The 27,610-nt window shown below is 46.8% G+C and overlaps 1 protein-coding gene across 1 annotated transcript in view; it reads left to right on the top strand.

The window, feature by feature from the left end:
- NSMCE4A (NSE4 homolog A, SMC5-SMC6 complex component) overlaps nucleotides 1–27,610 on the top strand; it is a 213,338-nt gene that overhangs the window by 62,657 nt on the left and 123,071 nt on the right. The window contains exons 4-5 of the mRNA XM_069611968.1: nucleotides 1,142–1,308; nucleotides 11,695–11,794. Of these exons, the coding sequence (XP_069468069.1) occupies nucleotides 1,142–1,308; nucleotides 11,695–11,794 (267 nt within the window). The remainder of the gene's footprint in view (nucleotides 1–1,141; nucleotides 1,309–11,694; nucleotides 11,795–27,610) is intronic.

Below are 27,610 nucleotides of genomic sequence, written 5' to 3'. Positions count from 1 at the left end.
CGTTTGTGTGTAGTGAGAGCTAAGCAAAGTCGTTTATTTGGGCTAATATTGATTTAGAAGACAAAGCGTTAAGTACTGTAGCTTGAAGAGCTACGTGTGGGTAGATAATTTCAAATGTCCACATAAATCTCTGGAAATTCAGCTTTCAAGAACAAAGGCGAGGAATTGCAAAATGGCTTTTGATCCGGTCAGTGTCCTGGCGTAATCTGCCTGTAGCCGCCAAACCTCTAATGGGGGTTCTCTTGGCTCCAGTAGCTTTGCATGTTTCATGACTTGTTGGATCACTTCTTCTCTGAGACGAGTGTACTATCACACTGGTGCCACCTGCCCTTCGTTTAACTGCCCCTCTCTTCAATCGTGATGTGTGGCCTTGTATTTGGCCCGTCTCCCTCCCCAACCCCGTTTCCCCCCCCCCCCCCACCACCCCAGGAGAAGCGGTTTTGAATTTTATTCTTTAGCCAGTGTAGTTTTCTTAGGGTGTGCCATTGTGGGAGAATAAAAGGCTGCCTGTTAAATCTAGTTGCAACTGCCATAGTTTATGCAAGGAATACGTTATTGGCATAATGTGTTTTGAAACCTTTTGGTGCCTTCTCTCATGGGTCTTGTGTTCTCATTTGGACAGTTTAATGCAGAGCCTTCTGAAGTTGTGGGTGGTGGCAGAAGCAACCCTTTATGTTCCCGAGTGTCCTTGCTGTTCCATGGTTGGCTGAGTTGGAGTATGAGTGTAGATGTGTTTGTTTATATGGCGCACCTAACCCGGAGGTAACTGGGCGCAACAAATGCATAAGTACATTTACAGCTTAGTTACAGACTGAGGTATGTTACCTAGGACTACATTATAGCGTCAAGTTCCAGCATAATTACAGACAAGGCAAGTTGCAAATACATACAAGGAATCAATGAGGGTACAGGTTAGACAAAGAATAAAGCATAGTAGGCTATGCAGCGTTAGATACTTGGCAAAGTATTGGCATGTGTATGTCTGGCAGTGGTGATGCTGTATTGGTGTGATGGCAAACTTTTGTGCCCTTCACAAATGTGGTGGCATTCGTTGCGGGCAGGTTTAACTTCCCACCGACAGTTCACAGCGCGTTTGTAATATTTGTATCCCCCCTCCCCCCACCCCTTATTTTTATTGAAGTTGAAGTTCATGGGTCTAAATCGTTTGGAAAGCGGAGCACAAGGTGAAGGAGGAAGTGATGCTGAAGAGGAAGGCTTGTTGGAGGGATTTCTTCCAAGTGATGCATGGCAGAAGCTAGGCAAGGAAGCGGAGAAGTACTTCCGGAGGGCGCCAGCATTCCACTATATGTAAGTGACGTGCATGCTGGTGGATGTTTGGATTGTGTTTGTGCGCTGGATGATGCAATATCTGAGCATAGTATTGGCAATCGTGTGTGTGTGTGTGTGTGTGTGTGTGTGGAAAGGGCCACTAATGTCTGTAATGTTCACCTGACCCAGCATCCGCTAGTGGCTTTGGCTTTTGCATTCAAGTGATGAATAATCGAAATCTGATCAGTGTTTTGAGGACGTTAATGGGAGATGGTTCAAGGACATGGAACACATGGAGCATTTGAGGATGTTGGCCATAGACTATTCAAAGACCTGGAATAACTAGTCTCTCTGCAGGCGACTCTTCAGAGCTGAAAGGCCAGCTCTGGGTAAATGATTGAACGCTCCCTGCCAGGAAAATGAAACCCTTGTACTAGGATAACGTGCAAAACTGTGCATAGTCTGGGGATACCGAGAAGTAGCCTGACAGTGGAGAAGAAAAACGTGCATCTAAAAGACTAGCCGGTCAAGTGGCACAGCGAGTAGAGCGCTCGCTTTGACACCCGTGCAGAGCCTGTTAACGCAGGTTCGAATCCCGGCGGGGCCAAACTCAGCCTTTCATCCTTCCGAGGTCGATAAATGAGCACCACACACCGTGGGTAATAATAAGCAGCGCTCGGATACCTGAGGGTTTGTAGCGCTATATAAAAGCCTAATTATTATTATTATTATTATTATAATGGCTTATTTGAGACACAACATACAGGACAGTCTTACAATTTTTCTGTTCTGTACTGAAATTTATATTGCTGTTTATTTCATGAGCCTCTTCAGAAATGCTGCACGCAAGTAAAAAAATGGGCCACCAAATGATTATACAGATGGCGACTGCTTAAAGGCATTCTAGGTGGGAGGTGAAAGGTAACTGTGCATATGAAGATTTCAGAGTGGTGCTGAAGAATCTGGTGCTAGTTCTGCCTAAGATTCTGGCCTCTGTAAGTAGGAGGCCAATTTTCTCAAGGTCTGATGTGTGATGCAGAAGTAGAGTATCCCTGCGATCCCTGGAAAGAGCTTTTAGATGGAGCAAAGCCGTAAAGACACATGGCCAGACCCTGGCGTTGTGCCCAAGGAGTACGGGGTAGTCCAGAAGGGTTTGTTCAGAAGCAGAGCAGCGTGGGTAGATAGGCAGGCAGTAAGAGTGAGTGAGTGAGTGAGGGGTGGGTGGTAACTGAAAGTATGTGCTATTTTTGAACACTGGATGTGACATTTCTGGAGTACTGTTGTGTATTGTCAGGGAGTTGGTTTGATTTGGGAGATTGTATAGGTTCTAGGCAGGCAAGACATGAAGCTGGTGGTGTAGCTGAGGACTCTTCCTGGGATAGGGAGGGGCTTTATGGGGAGACCAAGGAGAAGGTTGTTTTCCGAGGACTAAAGTATAGCGCATGCATTTTGCTAGATGCAGTGTACTTGGAGTGTTAACCTTAAAGATGTTAATAGGTGGTGGCAAGCACTTGACGTGATGAGGACTGGAAGATGTGTATTGGCAGGACAGTGACCATAAGCTTCATGGTTAGCGACGGCTTGTGTTGTGGGAGCGGGGGCAATGCAATGGGAAAAGACCATGCCAGATGTAAAAGATGAACAGCTTCTTGATTTATCTTTTGCTTTTAGAGGTGTTATGCTAAAAGCCCTCAATACTATCGCCCCTATCAAATTGCGCAAACAAAAACCGCAGACCCACCTGAATTCTTGGTTCACACCAATTACACGACTCGCGCAAAGAAAAAAGAAAAGCTGATGCTATATGGAAAAGTGCACCCTCCCTAGCCAACCAAATAACCTTACGTCAGCCACCCTTGCCTACAAAGAAGCTATCCTCCATGCAAAAAAGGAAGTATACAATAAAAGGATCACCCAAGCCCCTCCAACACCAAGGAACTATTTAAGATACTTAAGGAACTTGAGTCTCCAATCGCTCCTCTCGACACGTGTACCCTGGACACGGAATGGTGCTCAAATATTCAAAAAGCTTTGCTGGATAAAATTGCCATGCTCCAAGCTAAAATTAATGCAAAGAAAAACTACCTTTTTAGACTCAACCAGCGCCACCCCAAACTACAAAATCCAGTCGCCTAAACACGACCTTAAACCATTCAGTTTCTCACCCCTTACTATCAAGGAAGTAGAAAACATCATAACTAAGCTCAAGCCCTCCAACTGCCAAGGTGATGCCTGCCCTGCCGCCATCATTAAGGAGGCTGCACCCGATCTCGCCCCATTTATTACCACTTTCATGAATGCATCCTTTGAATCGGGCACTGTGCCCGACAATCTCAAGGATGCGTGGGTCATACCTTTAATTAAAAAAACCTAATCTGGACCCCAGCAATCCTTCCAATTATAGGCCCTCGCCACCGTGCCATATCTGTTCAAAATCCTTGATCGCGCAGCCTATCTCCAAATCCAGGAGTATCTCGAACGCAACAATCTACTAGGGCTTAGACAATCTGGTTTCCGTCCCAGGCATGGCACTGAGACGGCGTTATTAGATCTAAAAACCCAAATAGAGGACCTGAAAAACAAGGGCTAACTGGCGCTCCTGCTCCTCCTTGATCTTTCAGCAGCCTTTGATTTGGTCGACCACCAAATCCTCTGTCACCATCTCAAAATTGCCACCCACTTTTCTGACGCAGCTACATCCTGGCTCAGCTAATTCCTTGGTAACTGAACCATGAGGGTTTTCTCCCCACTAGCGGCAGCCGATCCATCCCTCGTCCCGTGTGGAGTCCCTCAAGGATCCTGTGTATCTCCCACACTATATAACGTATTTATTAAACCACTCTTTGGTATCCTCGACTATCTTGGTGTCTCATTATTATGCAGATGACACCAAGATACTCATCCCTATCACTGGTGATTATGTAACCGACTCAAATTCTCTTAATACAGTCTACACCGTCATCCAGGCCTGGATGGCTAATCATGGGCTCTGCCTTAATGACGAAAAAACATCCTTGGCTCACAAACTAAACTTATGAAACTCGACTCCAACTACAAGTCCTTCTCTATTGACGGGAATGATATCAAAGTTGCCAATGTCACCAAAACTCTAGGAATATACCTTGACTCCACCCTGTCCCTCACTCGACAAACTAATGCAGTTGTCTCTGCATCATCTTACACCTGCAAATTGATTACAGCCTGCAGGCCCCTCCTGACACCGGACAACTGCCTGATACTCGCTAGAACCCTCATCCTGTCTAAAATCGACTATTGAAACGCCCTTTACCTAGGGACCAGCCAAAGAAACCTGGACAAACTCCAGATCACGCAAAACGGCTCCATAAGGGCAGCACTCAACATACCTAGACAGAATCACATCTCCAATACTAGACGTAACATTCAGTGGTTACCCATCTCTCACTGCATATCGCTCAAATCACTTGTGCTTACCCACGAGGCACAGAACAATGCAGCTCCTGCCTACCTAGCATCACGCTTCGCGCAACACACAGCCACTAGACCATTGAGATCTGCCCAGGCTCACACACTGGACGTCCCCAGCTTCAAGTTATGGTCTGCTGGAGGGTCGAGTTTCCCTGTCCTTGCCGCCACGCTTTGGAACTGAGGAACATTCTGCACTGCCACGCCTTTAAAGCCAAAACCAAACTATTGTTACTTGAACAAGATACCTCAGCATCCACCCTTGCATCCATCAGCTGGTTTGATGAATTGAGGGAACTTATCACTTCTCCCTTCTCCCCTGTGTGGGTGGGTAGGGAGGTGAGCCCACTGTGCAACACCCTCCTATCGGTCGAGGCAAGTGGGAACTCGGCGGGGGAGACTGCCTCCCCACCACTTTTGGAGATTAGGACTCTTGTTCCCATGAGCAACTCTGTGAGGCCGTCCATGTGATGGCTTAATGGACTTGTATAATACGCCAGTCTGTTATCGGTTTCATGGATATTCTTTAAATCCGGCTCTCCAATGGACTCTGCCGAAGAGGCTGATAAGGGATGATCTGCCAGATAATGTGGAGAACTGCAAGAGCACAACACAGAGAACCAGTGGCAGCCCCCTGAACGGAAAAAGGCATGGCTGCTGTAGAATGCACAGCACGCAAGAGCAGCTCTGACTCGGAATGAGAAAAGCAGGGAGACCAGATTGTTGGAGCAAAGGAAATCAAAGTACAGTGGGAGAGAGTTTGGTAGAGGCGTGACCAGGAAGCAGTCGTGGTGGTCAGTTCGCCTGTATAGCAACGTACAGAGACTTCTCATGTTGGGGGGGGGGAAAGGGGACAAGGCAACCTATATCCCTATGGTAAAAAGACTATAAGAGAGTCACTTGGAGGGGGCAGGGGATATATAGTAAGTAGATAAACCTCATACATGAAACATCACTCTGTAAAAGGGTGAATTAAAATTGGAAATGTATTCAGGGTATACGAGAGGAGAACCATATACAAGGGGACCCAGAAGCCTGCAATAGAGAACAAACTTGATTTGAACTAAGATAAATGAAAAGGAAATTACCTGTCCCTTAAGGAGCTACTGGAAATCAACAGAAAAGATGAGACTATTCCATTTGGTCTACTGGTGGAACTGAAGAATCAAAACTGAATCCCTGTGAAGAGCACAGTAACCAGGAGAAGGGAGTCATTACCCTGGTCTTAGTTATTTTGGTGGTAGGGTCCGCTTGGATTTGGACGGTGGAAGGACTTGTTTTGGCCACTTAGCACCTTAGTTAGTAAAATAGGTCAGAAACACCATGTAGTCCATGGTAAAAGATTGGCCCTATTTTACTTTAAATCAACCCTTTTTTGTAGTAAAAATGTCTTCCCACGTTCTCCTAATCCGCCACAGGGGTTAATAAAAACAAAAAAAATACTACTTTGGGTGTTATGAATGATCAGAGAAATTGAAGAAAACTCCAAACCTTTCTTTTCAACACATACGCCTAACTTTATCCTACTTACCATTACTGCTGCAACCATATTAATTATTTAACCCAGCAACTGTTCTACTTCTTTTTCCAACCAATGTAGCCTAGCGCTGTGATACTTCTGGGTATGGGCGCTATCGGAAAATGAAATAAAGATGTTGGTGGGGGCACAAGTAGAAATATGGTTCAAATCAGGGGCCGGATTACAGATTTTTCTTTGTTATCACAAATGGAGAGATGCGCAAGTGCATACCTTAATTTTCTTATTTGAAAAGCTCCTGCAACTTTATATTATGTGACTCTTGTACGCATATTCAGGCATGCTTTCATCTTCGTCTGTGAGGCTCCACATGTTTAGACTTGCAAGCTAAAGTTTGCAACTTTTTCGCCTCGTCACCACAACTGTGAAACTTCTTGGTAGAGTAGTTGGCTACACTAGTAAAGCATTGCTCTTGAGAGCAGCCTATGCTTTTCAAGTTCAAACCCTTCACAACTTGGCTTTCCATCCTTCTCCAGTGAATGCATTAATTACCATTCAAAATGGCGTAATATCACATAGTAGGTAATATTGCCTTCAGCTCTGAGAAGTTGGAGTCCAGCACGAAGCGCTATATAAGAGTACGACATACATATTCTTTCTCCAGCATTGGATCTTACATCATGGATTAACATGCTTATGAATATTCTGCGTCACCAGGCTGGGAATCCTCAGTAAAATTAAAGCAGTTTTTTTGCTTTAAAGCTTAAACTGTCACTCATATGGCCCATTGCTACCACTTTGCACAGGCGAAAACACAGAAAGACCCCCACCGTCCATTAGTCGCATGGTTGGAAGAAGGTGAGAAGGCCTCTGACTCGGCCCGAAGTCATGAGACTGCTAGGGTTGGCAGAAGAGGTTGAGATCGCATGCGGATACTTCCCAGGGGAGCAACCCTAAAAGGCCCATGAACATGAGTCGCACAGTTAGACTATCCTTCCGTGAGCGGCTACAATGGCTGCCAAGGCTCTGTCTAAATGTTCAACCTCGTTGGCTGCCCTGGCAGCGACAAAGGACTAGTCGAAGGCACCATGGCAAAGGCTACACCGACAACCGTGATCGCCACGAAGTCGTCATCGGTGACAGGAGCACCTTCGTCCAGCCACTGGTGCACTCGCAAGCTCAGTTCTTTGTCGACGAAGCACTGCTCATCAGCTTCCATTCCGACTGCTCCGTCGACAACCCGTTGGCCCCTTTGGACGAGCCGTATGACCAAAATGGTTCCGGCTTTGTCATCATCGTCTGTGCCAATACAATCAACAACCTTGTCTATGATCACCACCTTAATATCCAGAGTTGTGCTAACTCCTAGGCCAACTCGTACGCTTCCCACCAAGGATAAGCCTCTTTACACTGGTGGCCATGGCCATAGTGACACCACCTGTCCAGATGCTACACAGCGGGATAGCATGTCCGACGAAGAGCCTTTGGAGGATTTCTCTTTGGATCAAGAGGAGATGGAAGGGGTTCCTGGCCCCATTCTGCCAGCTCCTCAACCACAAGTACAGCCTTTGGTCCCTAGACCATCTGTTCTGAGCCAGTACAGCCACCGGCCCCTGGACCACCTGTTCCGGCCCCAGTGCCTCCTGCACAGTGACTTGTCAGACATTTTGTCCACTTTGCAATCTCTGGTGACAGAATTGTAGCAGCGACTAACTCCACCAGCCGCCCCTAGGAGCCAGCGCCGGAGAAGTTCCAGATACTGGCTCGCCCACAGATCTCAAGGTACCCAGGCTACCGATGAGTTCGACTTGGTACCAGCAGATGGGGTAATGCCTGATTGGGATCTACCCTCCCTAAGTTCACCACCTCCCTCATCCCCCCTGCCCCCCCGGATACAAGGAACAGAAGGAGGGATTAATATTACAAAGGAGGGAAGCCGCCAGGAAATCAGTGGTGCCGTTCCTCTGTTGGACGACATCTGGGAGGATGGCCTCATTTTAATGTGGAACCTGTTTTCAGCACCACCAAACAAGGACCACCTGGAAAAGAATCCAGAGGCTGAACCCAAGTGTCTGTGTTCACAACCATCACCTGATTCAGTGGTTTTGGCAACATCCGTAAAGAAATCCCTTTGTTACAGTCGCTGGTTCTGCCAGACAAAGATGGTAAGCAGCTGGATGCATTTGGAAAACACATTACCATGGCGGCGAGCACTATCCAAGCGTCAAATTCCCTGGCCTTTCTCTCCAGGTATGATGGAGAGCTATGGTACAAATGGGGCCTCCTGGATTTCTTACCCGACGACAAGAGGGAGGTGTTAGCTGTGCTGTGTGAAGGGGAGATCTGACCAGGCAATCACTGTGGCACTGGATGTGGCGGGCACAGGTTTCCACCAAATGGGGAACAGGGCTGTTATATAGTGTGAAGTCTGATTGGAAGCCACCAATTTCTGCCTGATGTACAATCAAAGGTCATTGACATGCCCTTCAACAGGGTCAACCTGGTGAAACCCTCCAAGTGATTAAGACTGGCACGGACACTGGTTGCTCCTTGGGTACCCTCCAGCAGCAGAGGCAGCCCTTCTGTTCGTGGAAAGGGAGACTCTTTCGAACCTTCGGGTGTTATCAGCAACCATCTCGCACCTCCTCACAGGAGGCCTACCATGGGAGATTGCAAGCGTACAGGGTATGCAGACCAACGCCTGTGCCAAGATGGAAAAAACCAGGCCTGACCAGGGCCTGTGCAACCACTTAAGCACCCAAGTGTGTGGCCGGTTGTGTCGCTTTGTCGACCAGTGGAAGAACATCACTGACCAATGGGTGCTCAGCATCGTACAGAGGGGACACCCTTGAGTTCCTGGGACAGTGTCCCTACATTTCACCCGTATGCAGAAGGGATTTGCATCTACCCCTTCTACAACAGGCGGTTCAGTCCCTACTCCAAAAGGGGGCTATTGAACCAGTTCTGATGCACCTATAGAGCTCCGGCAGGTACTTCCTGGTGAGAAAGCAAAACTCTGGGTGGAGTCCCATTCTGGAGCTCAACAAATTTTTCATCACAAACTTTTAGAATGGTCACGTTGCAGCAGGTCCCAAATCTGCTGGAACAAGGAGATGTTCTCGCCTCTCTAGGTCTGGAAGATGTGTACTTCAATATTTCCATCCATTGGGTCCAAAGCTGGTTCCTGCGCTTCGTGGTGCAAGGGAAGCACTACCAATTCACGGCTCTGTCCTTCAGCCTAAAGTCTGCCCCACAGGTTTTCACCAAGTGTCTCGGGCCAGTGGCAGCTCATCTATGCTGTAAGGGGTGCATGTCTAACCCTATCTGGACAACTGGTTGATCCGATCAGTCTCGCCAACTAGTTCTGCTGCATACCAACGACACCATTCAATGTCTGACATCTGAGATTCCCCGTAAACCTTCCCAAGTCCTGTCTTCTGCCATCTCGGAATGCTCTATTCCTGGGTTCTCAACTGTACACCTTGCCATGCCTTGCCTCTCCTTCAGAGGAAAGAATACAGTCCATGCGCCACAAGGTCCAACAGCTGTCTCTTCTCCAGGTAACCATGGTATGCTCAATCAAGTCCCTTTTAGGGATGATGTCCTCCTGCATCTCCCTTGTTCCTCACTGCAGGCTGCATATGAGATAGTTCCTGGATGCTGGGTGGAAACAAACCTCTGTCTCCTGGAACGACAAGGTTGCACTCAACCCAGAGTATCGATCACTCCTCCAATGGTGGAAACATAGGCAGCACCTGACTCTGGTTCCTTTTCGCCAGCCAGACTGGCATGTTTTACATCAGGAAGCAAGGGGAGACTCCTTCGCCTATCCTTTCAAAGGAAGCGCAATCACTAGGGCACTGGGTGAGAAGTGCAAGGGATGTTCCTCGTTCCATTTCATGGGGCCGGGATCCACAGCATGGCTGCGGATTCCCAATCGGGGAGCTGCGTTTTTGCCACAAGTACACTCTACTCTGGCTACTGGCAAGCCGTCTCTTTGGTCGCAGAGGCTTGTTAAAGAGTTTATCAAGGGTCTGTTCAGGCCTCCCCTCCCGCCCCCCAGTTAAAGCACCTGCTCCAACTTGGGACCACCACATGGTTATCTCTAAACTGACTGGCCCTTCTTTTGAGCCTCTGTACTGGGCTGCTTTGAAGTTTCTCTCTTGGAAGACTGCGTTCATAGTTGCTATTACATCAGCCAGGTGTGTTGGAGAACTGCAAGCTCTTTCTTGCAAACCGCATATTTGACTCTTCACCAATCTAGGGTAGCGTTGGGCACTAACCCTTCGTTCATGCCAACGGTTCCTTCAGAATTTCATCTTGACAATCCCATAATTCATCCAGTGTTGGTCAGCTCTCCTACTTCTCTGACGGAGAGGATGTTGCATTCACTGTACGTTGCCTGTGCATTGAAGTTTTAACTTGCCAGTACAAAAGACTTTCAAGAGTTTGCAACTCTTTGTTGCTTTTGGGACTGCTGATAAAGGGAAGGCTTTGTCTAAAGCTTCCATCTCCAGGTGGCTATCTGGCTGCACGTCTCATTGTCACCGGCTTGCCAGGAGGCCTCTGCCGGGCAGACTAAGGGCATATTCCACCAGAGGCTTGGCCTCTACTGCGGTGTTCCCGTCTGGTGTTCCCCCCTGCTAGCCATCTGCAAGGCTGCTACTTGGAGGTCCATCCATACGATTTGACTGCCTCGGCAGGGATTCCAGGGAGGGGTCTCGTGTCAAAGAGGTGGTGCTGTGCAACCTTTTTAGCTTCAGGTGAATGTTCGAGGTGAGTTATAATTGCTTCTGTTTGAGCTCTACCACCTCCCATGATTGTGTTTTGTTTGTACCGCTGTTTAATCGTAGCCATAAGCATATCAATCCATGTAAGATCCAATGCTGGCGCAGGAACAAGCTACCTACCTATAACTCCTGTGCTCCGGCATGGGTATCATACATGGATTCACATGTAACCCTCCCTCCTACTCTATGATGGTTCTGAATGCGACAATATTGTACACTTCAAAATCTGAAGATGTCTACCAGGGGAGGATCTAAGGAGGACATACATTATTGGTTGGGGCAGCATGCCCCAACGTGATAGCAATGTGCTATATAAGTGGCAAGCAGTTTTTAAGCTTTCAGGCAAAATTGCTTTAATATTACCTAGGATTCCCAGCCTGACTGAGAGGATTATTCAAAGCATGTCAATCCATGTAAGACCAATTCTTGAGCACAGGAGTTACGGGTAGGTAACTTGCAAATTCGCTGATCTTTCCCCTACACCCAAAACCCCCCGCAACCCCCATCGGGTTGTGCGCTCGCCTTGGTGATTCCTCATTGGTTGAATTTTGTTTTTTTTTTTTTTGTGGCGGGACATGTCGCTTCAATTCCTAGTTTATTGTTGGGAACCCAAACTGAGCACATTGTTCTCAAAGTAATTTAACCGCAGGTGAATTCCCTTTTTGAAGCCTTCCTTGCTGTGTGGCCTATGGTAATATGCATGTTTTTCACTAGGTTGGGGACTTTCAAAATGGATCCCCCCGTGGTACGGCAGCGTGTCGAAAGACAGCGGAAGAAGCCCAACACGGATGAGCGGAGGGCCATGCCTGCGCAGGTGAGCTTGATTACTCAAATATTCCGTTCTACCTCCGTTATCTTCATCTTGTTGCCTTCTCCTCCTCTAAGTAAGTTGATTCGTCACAGAAGTGAACTTGCTTCTTTGCTTTTCTGATGGATGTACCTTTCAGTGTGTCCTGCACATCATTTTTGCCATTTTTCAGTCCGTATTGTTAAGCTCTTAAATCAGCAGACATGCATGACTGTTTTTTTAAACCAGACATGTTATGGTCCTAATAGGTTTAACACCCATGGTGGAAGATGGTGGTTTTGGGGGAGGGAAGGGGGGGGGGGCTTTACAGTCAGTTAGCACCCTCGGCAGGTGCAGCAGCCAATCTGGGCTGAATCTACCGATGCACACCCGGTTGGAAGCTACCCAGCTGTTGTTTTCCCTTCTTTCGCTCCGAAATCCAGCCCCACCACACCACACCCTCCCACCCCCCAACCCATCCACCCATTACAAATCTCTTTAGCTCTTAAGGGCTCCTCCGCCTGGGTCGCACAGCCCCGCCTTCCATTTCCATGGTAACTCTGACTCCCCGGCTGCTGCGAACAAAGCAGCACTGATCTATATATATTTTTTTTCTAGTGCTATTAGCACCTGAAGGGTTTGCCTCCAAGTGCTAAAGCCATCATACCACATTCTGTGGACTTCCCCGGCCGGGTAACAGCACTGGGGCCTGGTGTTCAGGCCCCCGCTTTGCTTGATGAAGCCTGCAGAACGTGGGATTATTGCTTAAGTAACCGCACCTAGTGCGCATTAAGGTCCCTCCACTCTGCCTGTAACTTGGCCCACAAGCATTACCGGGAGGCAAAGCCCAAACAGATTATTGCTTGAATAACCTTCAGATGTTTTTGGCTGAATTGTAAATTGAATTTGTGTCATTCCTAATCTCAAACTGCATGCCTGTGTCCAGGATTGAAACTAGGCAACATTTTTCACATAGATTTTCTGGGGGTTGTCTTTAAGTCTTGGTTAACTGTCCTACCGGTTGTACAGCTTCCGAGATCTGTTTGTCATGTCGGTTGAATAATAATCCTGGCTTTTAGGCTTGCATTCTGGTGCGTGAAGTTCTTTTCACATTGTGTACACCAGACTAGGAGTACTGTACAAAGATGCAAATGGCATATTTTATTTATATCCTACAACAGTCAGGACTTGCAGGACAACCATTGAGAGTTCTCCTGCCCGTTTTTCAGAAGTGATCGAAGCAGGGTGGTTAAATATATTACTATGACCGTATATGTACTGGATAGTTTTGTTAGTCTATAACCTTCCTCTATATTATATGTGGGATTAAGTACCACCTAACATGCGTTATAAGGATATTGCAAGTCACTAGTTCAGTGACCAAAGGCCGAATTCCTTTTATAAGGTCACAGAAATCTGAGGTGACTTGCAATAGGGCGTGTAGTTTATGCCTTTATAATACATGGACACACTTTCCCCTTTTAATCCATGTCCTTTTGATTAATTTAATGGAAGACCACTCCCATTTACCGATCCATATAATCAACGAAGAAAGTGTTTGAATTTACAAAAGCTAATGTGCAGCTTCTAATGTGTTGCAGAAAAATGGAAGTAGTTTAATAAAAATGTATTCTTTTTTAAAGCATGGACCTAGCTGAAGAGCACCGGAGCGATGTTATACAGTGTTGGAAGCCAGCGTATGGGATGGCATATTTTAAAAGGAGTGCAGTATAGTGAGTTAGTCTGTACATCATTGGGAATAGTCCTTGGTCAGGTGCTATTGAAAAAGCCACGTTTTGAAAGATTTGGAGAATTGTGAGGGCATTCCAAGATGATGGCAGAATCGAGTTCCAAATGGTAGGTGCGTGACCCGAGAAGGATTGTTTGCGGGGTCTCTTTGTGGGCGAGTTGTGATTTCAGCCTGTTGGCTGCCAGATATGAGTTCAGCTGCCAGGTACACTGGTGTGCTACTCGTAACTGCTTTTATAGAGAACATGCAGTCTTGAGTACTCTGGCCTGAAGAGAAAGCCTTGTGTAGGACGGGGGTGATTTGGCTAGATTTCTAAGCACCTGGAAGTGCTGCAGCGTGGTGGACTGGTTTTAGGGGAGACAAGTGTGCGGCTGGGAGCCCTGCCAAAAGGACATTTCCCCCCTCGATATGCACCACAAGGGCGTGCACTGTGGTGTGAAAGTCCTGTGATGGGATTGAAGGGTTTGACTTTTCAATGGGTGGAGATTTGGAGTCTACCGTTTTGGGCCTTTTTGGCTATTTGTTTTTGGAAGGACATGCTGCTGTCGATGGTGAAGGCTGCTGAATCAGAGAGTTGTGGAATAAATCTTTCTAGGCGCATATCATTGAGCCATTTATGAACAATTTGTTTAGCAGGGAGACCAATGAGCTGAGGACAAATTCGGTCTTGGATGGGTTAAGGTAAGCAGTCGACATCCAAGACTGGATGTTGGCTAGGTAATCGCGGAGGTGATGGCTAGGTAATTGCGGAAGCGACAGATGCATTGAAACATGCAGATTCTTGCTCTTCAGCAGTGCACAAATTAATTTATGTACTGCAAATTGTTCCTTGTCATTTAATGACTCTAAAGTGCCACAGAAAACGAGTTTATTTTACAAGCAATCATTTTTTAAAAGCTTGTTGTAGCATTAAGTGCTGCAGTATCCACTCTAGTTCTGCTCTGTGTTGGCTCGAGCAGCAGGCACTGCATCATCACAATTGAAGTAAAATAACTGATTTACTGAGCAATTGTGATGTCATTTTTTAATTGGCGGTCACTTGTGATGTCCCAAGTAGCCTGTAATCCAATTCTCTCCAGGCTTGTATATGAATGTTTCAGACTGCCATATACTGGTTTGCTGTCCATTCTCTGGTTTTCCTGTCCATGCACAGAGGCTTGTTCTAAAGCGACTAAGACAGCAGCGCTGATGCACTTTTGGAATGCTAACAAAATGTGTTCACTAGAAAAGCAAACCTTGCTCTACCTTCTGAAGTGGGGCGATGGTCAAATCTGGTTTCAGTTACTGCCGGTAATTCTAATTTTTTAAGATGCAGAAGCAAACAGTGACCCGTTTTACTTTGTCTTTAAAGTGTGCTTCTTGGATTATCTTTAACTATTTTCAAAATAATAATTCGCCAGCACAAACCTTAGGACTCCAAAGGCCGCTATTTCACTATTCCTCGCTATGCACATTTTATTTTTTTATCTTTTGAAAAATACTTTTTCTAAATGCTTTTTAGCATCAGTGACTTATCATTGCTGAGTAACAGTGGGGTGGAGGCATCTATTCTTTAGCTGTATTGTACAGCAACAAATGCTGCTTGGTCTCCTCTCAGTGGCTCTATTGTTTCAGGGTGGGGGTGAGTCTAGTATTCTGAAGCGGGCCTTAAACCTGATCAATAAGTTAGGGGCAAGGGGCTGGGATCTTGATCAAAATAAACTGGCCACTTCAAAGTAGCAATCCTTATAAATCGTTACAAACCTTAAAACCTAGGTGACTTTTGATTTTGTAATTCTGATACTGCTGGACATAAGATCGATATGCAACATAGCAGCCGTTAAGTAAACTTACAATGCAAACCCACCCTTAATGGAAGAAACCTCCAAAACCATGAGTGCTCGCATTTTAATACTATATCTAGTGTGGTGAGTCATGCATAGGAGACAGACCTGGTCCAGCGAGTTTCACTAAAGAAAAGAAGGCCTCAACTATTCCTATAACTATGATGAAGAGTTTCCGTAACTTCTCAACTATCCCTATTGATACGCTGATGGGGGGCGGGGGGTGTTCTGTTTCCCTAACTTCACAGAAAACAAACTAGTGCTTGTCGGGATGTCTGGCAAAGGTTCCAGCCAAACCTATCCTATTCTCAGATCTATCCCTACCACTAGCCTAATATTCCTATTGTTTCCTGAAAACATTTTGTAACTTCTATTTTCAACTGCCACCGTATAAATATTTAAACCATGTAAGGCCCTCCGATACCCTCTGGGTAGGGCCAGCACTAAACAAAAAAATAAACTAAACCACATAATCTTAGCCGAAGTAAGTTTGCTACCACTCTACTTGTCTTGTGACGGCTGGTTCCTGACGTTGTGTTCTTGCTTCTGGGTGATGTTGCAGTTCAAAGTAGAGCCCTGTAAGTCTTCATCTCCTATTAGAGAGAGTTGCTCTGGACCGCCATGCAAGCATTCTTATCAGTTCAAAAAGTTAATCTCCACATTTATGTAACTGGTTCTCTAAACATGTTCGTTGTTTGATTTATGATTTTATATTCAACCCTACTGGGTCTTTTATCCTCCTGACTTTTCACCATTTTTAGCCTGACGTGGACTATCTGGTGAGGCGCTAACCTCCACGTGAGTTATTTTTGTGGCTCAGCTCGTGTGGGTCTGACCTCTCGGTTCGTCTGGTTATCATATGGCTTTCGTCCCCTTGTGCAGTATTCTCTGGGTGAGCCCCTAATGGGGTATTCTGTGTCTGCTCCTTGAGTGCTGTCAAGCTTTTCTGGCCATGTGATTCTCTGGTTGCATTCACCTCCTCGATGGGTAGTCTCTGGGTCAGCACCTCGTGGGTTACCTTGATGACTCGCAGCCCTCCTCCCTTGTATTTCAACCTTCTGCGTACCTGTTCTCCTGCGGCTCTGCATGTGTGGGGGGGGGGGTGACTTTGCCATTTGCTGCAGGAACGCATTCCGATGTCGTGTTAGTCTGATCTTTGTTCGGCTTTGCCTGCCTGCGACTGACTTTGAAATTGGGATGGTTGGACACTAGTCTGCCACTCCAGCGGCGACTCTCTTCACCCTCTGTTAGGCGGCTCAGCACTCCTTGGGCTCTCTGCCTTCCTTGATTGGACAGTGTTCTGCAGGCTCTGGCTTTTCTTCGCCCACCACGGTCTCTCCGTTGTCCTGCTTCCACGCTACTCCTAGAAGGGAGATGTTCCTCCACCTCCGCTCCCACTTCCCTCTGTGCTGCAGCGCATTCTTCTGTGTTTCCCCCTTAGGCTGGCTCTCGCCACTTCCACGTGGGTCTCTGGTATTTTAATTTTCTTCCCCCGAGCTCCTGCTTGTCCTGTCTGCTAGGAGGTGTTAAGGGGAGCAGGCACGTCTCTATGGTCCCAAAGGGGGGGGGGGGGTGCCTTGCCCTTGGTGAGAAGGGATGAGTTTCCTAGAGTAGTCGCACTAAGTAAACAAAACCTGTCTGACCTAAACTTGTTCACCAAAAAATTCAAGGAAAAAAGGTGTTCTTTGGTGGGATGTTGTGTTTTACGTACACGTGTAATCGTGCTTGGATGAGCAACTGGGTTTTTCCTCAAAATGGAAAGCAAGTGGCCCCTTGGACAGCAAGTATATTCTGAGCGCCTTGGTTCCAGGAGAATCTCATTCGGCACTGGTAGGTTAAGGAGTCGGTGAAGTGCAGCCTTGTGACACTTTACTTCAGAAAGATGCCACCTTGCGTCTCTAGGACGGAATCCTATATGCCCTCCAGGGATTATGCCCAAGAAAAAAACTGTAGAACGCATTCGTCTTTGCCCTTCCCTTGCTGGACTGTCCCTCACACAAAGTTGGTATTGGTTTGGTAAATAGGAACATCTGGTATTTCTAGTGCTACAGAGCTGTAGAAAGAGTCCTTGTAAAGAAGCTAGACCGATGCATGTTTCGTGGGCGGGGGGAGGAGTCATTGTTCAATGGTTGCTGGTAAAGACATTCTAACGGGCACATGTTAATCCAGTTTAATGGGTAAACACTTGGCATTGTCAACATCCGTGTAGCCCTAAAAATGGGCGGCTCCCCTGTGCAGGAATCCAATGCCACATATACCATATACCCTGTTTTTAGAATTGTGACCCCCAAATAAAATGTGTACCAAGCCTTTTCCAATAGAGTTAAAATAAAGTTAACTTGGGGTGAATAAAACTTACCATTAACTTGGTGATCTGTTTCTCTTACAGAATCTGACATTGTGGAGCGGTTTTTACCAAAATGCTGCTACCTTAAAGCGGCGTTTGAATGCTTGCCCAATACTACGAAAAAAACGGGGTACACCGTCACTTTGTTGGCATGTTATCGTACTACTGGAAGATCAATCCTATGACCTTCCTAGAGTAAAGCAGTGAAGAGTGAGAAATGTGGGTAATGATTAGTCTACTTTGCTAGCTTTAGGGTGTTTTACTCGGTCATAACTGTATGCACAGATTCCTGCAGTGCGATATTGGAGAAACAGCTATGTCAATAGTGGGGAGGGGGTTCATTTCGTAGGACCAAGTAAACATGTATGTGGATATCCTGGGAACTGTGATCAGCCTCGTATTCGTTGACATTCTTTCAAGGCTCTCTGTTTCGTCCTTAAGACCGAACAATGCATTGCCCAAAATAAGTTAATTGTAATTGTGTTTGAGGAAAACTGAGACGGGGAAAGATGGCTGAAGAATTTAGAGCAATTGGAGGGGTTTGGGTAAGAAAAGCTCCATAGAAATTATAGAAGAGTGACATGGATTTATCAATTTTCGTGTTCTGGGCCTTGGCTAAACCTGTGGTAGCCATGCCGCTGGGTTTATTTATCCATTCCCACACCTACTCTTCTGCCCACTGCTGTACCCTGTACTATATATTTGGCCTGTGTTGAAAGCTAGAACTACTAGTACCGGTTTCGGAAATATGACTGTACTACTACTACTGCTGCTGCCTAGGCTGTAGAGTGCACCTGAAGTGTGCACAAGAAGCTTCTGATGCTCCCTTGCTAGACCTGCTCTCCATAGAAAGGCTGCATGTTTGCTCCCTGTACCGTGCGTACATTGTGGGAGGGAAGCTTGCACTGCTGGCAGTTATGGTTACTAGTCATTCCATCGAAGATTTCTCATCGAAGCTAAGTACCTTCGAATTTCTTCCAACAAAAAATGTTACATTGAATTTCCATACATAAAGTGCAAAGTGTTTTATGCATGGACACCCTTGCAGTTTTGTTATATAAACACTTTACTTTTTATTTTATTATTATTTTTTTTTTGCATGGAAATTTGATGAACCATAACGTTACAGGAAGCTATCCAGTTCTGAAATCTATATTTTTAACACTGAATGGCTCCCTGTAACTTGTGGTCTTTCATGTTTATTGGGGGGGGGGTCCCCCTCCCGACCCCCCACCAACTCCCAAAATGTAACCCTTGTCCAGGGCTGAAATCTTTAATGTATTTCAGCTCTGGACAGCTCCATGTAACTTGGGGGTATTTATTGGGGGGGGGGGGGGGGTCTCCCCCGCCCCCACACCCATTTTCAAAAATTAACCCTTTTCTCAACCCATTCAATTGCCAACCCAAACACACATCTATTTTAAAGGTATGTTTGAGTTGGAAGTCCATCGAAATTCATTCACTGAATATGCTTTTTGATTTCAATGAATACATTTTGTTGGATTTTAATTTGCTGAAACATTTTTCGATGGCAAACTGGGGTAGCCAGTTATCTGTTTGCTTCACAGGGTGTGAAACTTGCAGTACTGTCCCTGCAAGCGTGCATGCTTGCCCTCTGTACTGTGCTTGTTCAGGGCGCTTGGGGGCGGGGCGCATCAGTACCGCTTGTATGAAGGACACTTGCACCTTTTCTGTGGGAGGGACCTGGGATGCACTTTCTTCTGTAGGAGTGCAACTTGCGTTACTGCTGCATGTGCTCTGAATGTTGTTGGAGGGAAGCTTGTTGGATTGCTCTCTGTGCTGTATCAGTTCTGGACTGAAGCTTGCACTGCTGCTGACTGCTGTATATGTTCTGTCGGAGGGAACGTTTCACCGATTACCCGTCTGCTACAGATGTACAAGGTAAGTTTGCACTGCGGTTATCAGTGCTGTTAGGATTTGTACTGTGCACTGCTCACTGCTGCTATTTGCATGGTCTCCAAGTGCTTTATTGGACCTGTAAAGGGGTAGGGGTCTGGGAGTTTGGGGTACTGGAGAGAGAGGAGAATGTAACCTTGCTTTGCACGGACCAAAATAAGGATTTGATGAGCAGGGGCTAAAAGCAGCTCCCAAGTATCTGGGGTCACCCAGTAAGCAGGAGCTACCTCTGGGGAACAAGGAGCTAGAAGCTAATTTTGCTTTCAATTCTTCTCGCTGTTTGCTAGTGTTCCATTTAAACATCGGCACAAATCCTAGAGTTATTGTCACAAGTAGCTCCTGGTAACTGTTCGCATCAAGCATAGGAGCAAAATGGCTCCCACCTCCTAGAAATTTGGGATCCTGCTTTGCTGTCGTCTCCTATTTATGATATAAGGCATTTATAGTGTGGCTATACACGAGTGTTTCAAGGCGTTTGATGGACAATCCAGACCTGCTGCTGCTGCCGCCTATGCTGGGCAAGGACATGTTATGTTATTCGGGTAAGCTTGCACAACTTGTTCCTGTACTGCACGCCCCTCTGGAGTGCGAGAGAAGCCTTTGCTACTGCTAGTGCTGCCTTTGCTGTGTCCAGCATGGGAAGAAGGATGCAAGCATGGTAGTTTTCTTCGGGGGGAGAAGGGGAGGAATGCACAATTTTAGCATGCATGGGCAGCCCTACAGATAAGGGCGTATTGGTCACTTTTACTTGCAGAAATTGGGCAAATACTCTGCAAAAATAAAAACTGGCAGTAAAAATACTCCCAACAAAAAATGGGAAAACCGACCCATAGAACCGTGTGCCCCTGCTTTCACCCTCGGTGCTCCATGGATATGTTTGGACCAGTAGTGCATGTAGTACCACAGGAAAACTATTATCATTGCCTGATGGGAAGAAGTAAACATGTTTCCGATGCTTGTTAATCTGCTTAGAATCACATGCTGTGCATATGGTCCAACATCCAGTGGTAACCGTGGAGTATTGTATCTTGTCTTTCGAGGATCGAAAGAGGATGTCCGCATCGGAGTGTCTGTAACACTATCCCTATCGTGATGTGTAGTGTACCCAAAATCCCTCACGTGCCGAGGTCCCTCGGATTGTTTTTTCCACCCAGATTGCTGGTTGCCCTAATGTAGAGCTCTTGCATAGAGATGGAGTTATTGTCATTATTATCGACTTTGTCGTTATTCCCATTAAGTCACTTCGACAGTTGAATCCTGTGAAACAACGCCGAAGACTGCTGTGGCTTTTCGACGCCTGTTGATCCCGGCGGCGCTGCCGTCCACGTGGCCAGGCCTTCCGGCCAGCCTACACATTAGGGAGAGTGGGGTTGGGCTGGACATATCCTTTACAAGTATGCCTTTCCTCTTTCACCCTCTCTGCTCCCTGGGTTTCATCATAGCTTTAATTTTCTTTCGCTATGGAAAAGACGTTTTCTCCCTCGTGCAGCGCCAAATATCCTTGGAAGGACGAGCACTCTTGGTGCAGCAATTGTCTGCCCCTCGACCACAAAGAAGCGAGTTGCGCAACCTGTAGACTCCTGTGCCCTAAAACACTTGACCTAACCGCGGACCACTCTGTCCACGACACCTGACCACACCAGTCCTAACACGAGTCACGCTACGGGGAAAACACCAGGTGACAGGAGCGCACACGATCATAACACCAAATGCACAACCCAAGGTTCTGCTTCAGCGACTGTGTCGAAGCGTACCAAAGCGCCAACAGAACCGTCGATCTTAGATGGGATCCTCTGATCGGCAGCCTTCCTTGCAACTGCAGTCGTGGCCTGCGACTGGGCAATCCAAAGGCAAGGGCGCTAACATGAAAAGGCACACAGACATCTAAGCACTCGAGGAGGACGCTCAGATGCCGCCTAAGGGCTGGGTGGCGTCAAAATCTTCTTCTCAGCCTCCGGTTGTCCCGGTGGTGGCGAAATCCTCCGGTTCAGCCGGTAGACCGCCCAGATTCTCCTACAATTGCCGACAGTATCGCTAGGATTACTTCGGCAGTTAAACTGAAAGAGCGGTTGAAGGTGGTGTCGAAAAAACACAAAACGGCCGAGAGATGTGTCCAAAGATGCGCCCAGAACTCCGCCAGGACTACGAGATTCCTGTGCCTTTTGTCAGGCACATTAGGGGAAAAATCTCGACGCCACAGGGAAGATGAACCCTTTCCTCCCCTGGTCCCCCCCTGGTTCATCCTCATGGACCAGGGAGAAATTTGAGGGTTGTATGGACAGATTAGAAAAATGTCTCTCCTATTCTGAGGCCCTTGTTCCCAAGAGACCTTGAAGACTTTCCTTCTACCCCTGTATGTAAGTTTTGAAGGACCTTGGAGGAGGATCCACATGAAGAGTTTACTTCTGTTCTTGCAGATGAGGATGTTATGGACACTTATGATCAGAATGAAGAGGGTACCTTTCTAGAAAACTACAATGTGGATGATCAGACAGGTCTTATGGACAATTGGAGGACAGCTGTCAGGATGATGCTCAGCCCTGGACGTCCCCTACTCCCACCCAGGACCCCGATGTCCGCTGCTTGGATTCCCCCCTCCACTCTGGCTCGGCAAGCCTCCCCAGTGGACCATCCGATGCGGTCGATGTCATCTTGAAGGCGGCTGACCATTTTCAGATCGCCACTCAAGAGGCCTTACCAGATTTGTGGAGTATATACTCAAAGAAAAACCTCTGGCCAGCCAGGCGAGTCCCCCTTGTTGAACTCAATCAAGAGGAGGTTGGCACCTTCTTTGTTGACACCGGCCCAGACCAGGGCGGTAAACCCTAGGATGGAGAAACTGTTTCGGGCCTTCTCTGACCGACCCTGCCTATATCGAGGGTCATGCCAAATCCAGATACGTTAGTGGTTACCAACACTAGAAAACGGGCTGGTGTTCCCCTGTCTACAGGAGAGGCACCACCCGATACGGAATCCAAGAGACTTTATGCACTGGGGAAGGGAATAACTGCTGCTGCGTTTACCACCCGTATAGCCAATAACACCATGCTATTGGCCAGCTATGCAGACGTCCAGTGGAACCTTCTACAAGAAGGCCTCCAGGAAGTGCCAGAACCTGCAAGGACCAAGTTGCTTGCCATCATTTCCGAAGGCAAGCGGGTGAATCAGAATGTGCTCATAAACACTCTGAATGCTGCCGAGACGGCGGGGAGCACCCTGGCATAAGGTACCTTGCTCAAGAGACATGCATGGCTAAGGAACTCCGGTTTCAAGCCAGAGACACAAGCATCACTAATTAACAAACCCGTTGAGGAAACCAACCTGTTTGGCAAGGCAGTGGACGATGCTCTTGAAACAGTTAAGAAAGAGCATGAGACACTCAAGTCCCTTCAACAGATTACCTAGAAACCCTCTCCTCATTGAGGAAGCGGCTCCCGCCAGTCATTTCGTGGGCAATCTTGTTTTTCCCAGACCCAGTATAATGCAGGAAATAACTGGAATTCGGGACAAGGATCTAACCCCTCCGCCACTTATCCACCCAGAGGTCAGTGGCGTGGGAAAGGTAGAGGATGAGGTTCCAACCGCAGAGGCGCCCCGGCCTCTGGTCAGAATTGACCTGCAGATACAGGTCCCCTCAATACAACCCCGGTTGGGGGGCATATAACATCTTTCCTTATCATTCCCGGGACTGCGCTTGGAAACCTCTGGGTATTAAACACGTTATAAATAACCTATCATATCATCGCATGGGAGGGGATAACATAGCAGTGGGTACTAAAGATGGTTGCCCACGGGTACTGTATAGAATTTGCCCGACCAGCCCAATACAGACTGCCAAGATCAAGATGCCTGATGCCGGACCACCTGCAAATCCTACTGCAAGAGGTGCAGACCCTTCTAGGAAAGGACGCCATAGAAGCCGTCCCTATTCTACAGGTAAATGAGGGTATCTATTCAGTGTACTTCCTAGTACCCGAAAAGGCTCTCACCATGCGCCCTGTGATAGATTTGCGGACACATTTGTCAAACCTCAAAAGTTTTGTATGGTCCCTTTACAGGAAGTAATACTGCTGGTGAAACTGGGATTACATGGCAACACTGGACATGAAAGCTGCATACTTTCTTATTTGAATGTTGCAAGCGCACAAAAAATAACTAAGGTTCATAATAGAGGACAAGCACTATCAGTCCAAAGTGCTCCCCTTCAGCATTGCCTCGGCACCGAGGGTGTTTACAAATGTTCTGGCAGTAGCGGAAGGCATTAGGTTAGACATTACTAAGTGTTAATAGTGGCTTGGTAAGGTTAATTGCATTGAAATGGCATGGCATTTCCGTAATCTAATCATTATATCAGCCAGCAACTGTTGTCGCAGCTCAAGATGGTGGAGTACTTCCTGTCCAGCAGTGATTGGTCAATGACTACTGTGATGCAGTTTGGAACCTAAGGGAAGGTTCTAAAGTGCCTTTCATTCAAGATGTGTTTATGGATGGTCACAGCGCATTAGAGCTCCAATGTAACCAAAAGAAAAACTAAAACCACAGACTACCTGTTAACAATTCATCAGAAAAAGCCAGAGAAGACTCTGATAAGTGACTGAAGTTATGCTAAAAGCAAAGTTATGAGAAATTGTTTTAATGTTCTAATTTAATTCCGTTCAAAGTTCAGCTTTGGAAAGTCATATTTCAAAAATTGAAAACAAAGTCGAAGACTGTTAGTCGTTCAAAAATTGTAAATACGTTTGGGAAAGGAAAAGTATTTACAATGTACTATTGAACGTTTTTTTAATTGTGTGTGCGTACCAGCATATAAGTAATTGAATTTCAGTTTGTGCGCGACTCACGAAGGCGTAGCAGAATAAATGGAAGCGTTCGTGTATGCATTGCGTGCCGGCCACATTTGAGGAAAGGACATGAAAACGTAAGGCGGCGTGCCCAGGAAGTTCTTGCAGGCGTTGCATAATATGCTTTTCGTCGTTCTGAGGAGATTCGTTTGACCCTGTGGTGGCGAGTGAATCAAAGTAGCGTTTGCACACAAGTGAATTAATAGTAAGCAGCATTCTCAAGATCAGTTGTTTGATGAAGAAGGCAGCGATAATCTTTATAGCGCGATCCTGAGGTGGTATGAATCCAGGTAGCGTGTGCATGTTGATAAAGTGACATTCAGCAGTGTTCTAAAAATAACGTTTGTATTTTGGAATAAATCTAAACTCTGAAATAAGATTTAAGAAGTAATTAAACTTCATACAAGTAAAGAAAAAGTTCCAAGAGCGATCAAATCACTAAATTCAGATTGTTTTCACAAGCCATAGAGTTTCATGAAGCACTGAGAGAACTATAAGTAAACACAGCAAAACAAAGAACAGTTTTAAAATTAGTAAAGATCCAATACAAGTTTAATGTTTAATTACAGAAATTTCAACATTACACAAAAGTAATCTAGATAGTTTATGAACAGATTGAAGTCTAAAGCATTCATCTGAGAAAAGAAAAGTTTACTATAAGGATTAATTCTTTCAAGAGTCTCAGTAAAGAAACAGATTGTCAGGTAACAAAGGGGCCTAGTGAAGTTCAATTCAGAATTGAATTATTGCTGTCATTTGCAGGTATCCAGAGTTCCAAGGTATCAAGCAGTTAAGGACTCCTGTGGTATCCTGGCTGTCTGTTATTTTCTCCAATTCCCCTCCCCTCCCCCCCCACACCCCACTCTGGTCAATCCAATGATTGTTCAATTGTTTGTTGGGTATACTGGTTTGAGGGACTAGGTGGGCTATTCATCTGCTCCTGCAGGAGATCAGCGCTGGGACCTGATAACAAGGGAGTCCTACGAAACATGCCTATTGAACACTTGGAAGACAATGGACCTCTTATTCAGTCTGGGATTCTCCATCAACGAGAAGAAATCCAGTCTAGACCCCAGTCAAGTGAAACAGTTTCTAGGGGCTCTAATTCGGACAAAAGGCTGCCTCGTATTCCTGTAACGCTCACCTGATTACCGCAGCGGCGCCGGTCTTGACTGGGTGAATGCCGTATCTTCAAAGGTGATGTGTAACACACGGTTGGCTCTTGGGCTGGACCTCTGTGCACTGTATGTCTGACTCGAAGAGTAAGATGTCTGCAGATAGAAAATATGGGATTAATGAACTGGGGTTATTGGGTGCCTCTCTCCTCTTCTCTTCCCTTTCTCTTCTCCTGTAGAACCCCAAAGGTTAACGCCCTCACCTTAGGTAAGTGAACGCCGAGCTCTCCATCTGCCTCGGGGCAGGGTGCCGTAACCAGTTTCTTCACTGGATAAGGGTGCGGGCCTCTTGACCTCAGAGGACTGCTGTCCGTCGTTGACTGCACGAACGGTAAGTTCTGGGCACTTCAAATGTCTTAAAAGTCTTTTGTAGTGATATCTCTTGTTTTGCAGGGTTCCGGCGATGGCGGATGGCGGGCTGAAGAGAATTGAGGATTGAACCCGCGTGAGGAATAGAAGTGCCTGGAAGCACGTAAGTAAGCGCTTGTAGCCTGCTTCACGATGCGCACTAACTGTCCCTTTTATCTTGCAGGTACAAGTTCGGAGCTTTAGAGAAGCTGAAGGGTGCTGGAATACCCACTGGATTCGGCGTGGGAAGGAGTAATGGCACGTGAGTAATAAAGTTGCCCAATGTCTTTAAACGCACCTTCTTTTGTCTTTCAGATGCGGGATGCAGCGCCAAAGACCTCCGGAGCGTGCGAAGAGCTGGTGAGCTTTTGTCTTTCAGATGCCGGAATGCAGTGCGAAGACCTCCGGAGCGTGCGAAGAGCTGGTGAGCTTTTGTCTTTCAGATGCCGGAATGCAGCGCGAGGCGTTGGTGACAGCCGATGGACCAGGTAAGAGATGTGCTGCCACTGAAGACCTTAGTGCTAACCTGTTCTTTCTTTGTCTTTACAGGTGCTGCTGAAGACTGGATTCCAGGATGGTAAGCCTTTGTTCCCTTAGGCCCAGGATCAGAAGCTGAAGACACGATGAGCGTTCTGCTGCAGAGAATGCAGAATAACGCAAAGCAAGATTCATCCATCGGGTGTGGTTTAAATAGCCTCCTGTAGTGCTTAGGTGTCTCCTTCCACAGCCTCGCCTAGGTAAGAAAAGAGTTCCTGCTTTCCAGAAGAGTTCCAGTGTTCTGAACCTAGGGAGTGGCTCCTGCCCCACCCAACAGGAAAAGTAGTCCCAAACAGAAGAGGATCAGGGGCTCAACTGGCAGGTAAGTAAGCAGCATGGTCTGCTGCAGGTAAGCCCACCCAAGCATTATGAGCCCGGCGCTTCCAGCGCTGGGACTGGGCATCTTTATGAGCCTGGTGCCACTGGCGCCAGGACAGGGTCCAAAAGGTCCCAATTGGGACTGGCTGGCACTCGGAACCGGGGTTATGGGGGTCTGCTTCCAAGGGAGTTGGGCAAGTCCTGATCTTTTGGAAGCAGAGATCATGACAGCACCGCCCCCCCCTCAAGGCCCCTCCCAAACCGGGCTTCTCCGGGGGTTTTGGCTTGTTAGGAAATGTTCGATGAAATCTTTTGATTAGACGAGGCGCGAGGACGTATTCTGCAGGTTCCCAGGATCTTTCTTGGGGACCGTAGCCTTTCCAGTCAATCAGGTAAAATAGTTTAGATTTGGAGATCTTGGAATCCAGGATGCTTTTGACTTCAAACTCGAGTTCTCCGTGAACTAGAATAGGTTTTGGAGATTTAGTTAGTCGGGTTTGAGGTTGCATGGGTTTTAATAGAGAGACTTGGAAGACCGGATGTATCTTCATGTGAGGGGGCAAGTCCAACTTGACCGCTACTGGATTTACTATGGTAGTGATGGAATAGGGACCAAGGTATCTTGGGTTGAATGTGCGTGGTCCTTTTAGAGGTAGATATTTGGTGGATAACCAGACTTGATCTCCTACTTGATACTGGGGGGCTTCCTTCCGATGTTGGTCTGCTCCTTTCTTGTATTGTTCTTTAGCCCTTTGAAGGTGAGAAACGGCTTCCTTAAAGGCTTGGG

This window comes from Ambystoma mexicanum, chromosome 8, assembly GCF_040938575.1.
Source record: "Ambystoma mexicanum isolate Mex_15411 chromosome 8, UKY_AmexF1_1, whole genome shotgun sequence".
NCBI classification, from domain to species: domain Eukaryota; kingdom Metazoa; phylum Chordata; class Amphibia; order Caudata; family Ambystomatidae; genus Ambystoma; species Ambystoma mexicanum.
The sequence above is the reverse complement of the archived record's forward strand: the minus strand, read 5'-3'. Positions and strand labels throughout refer to the sequence as shown.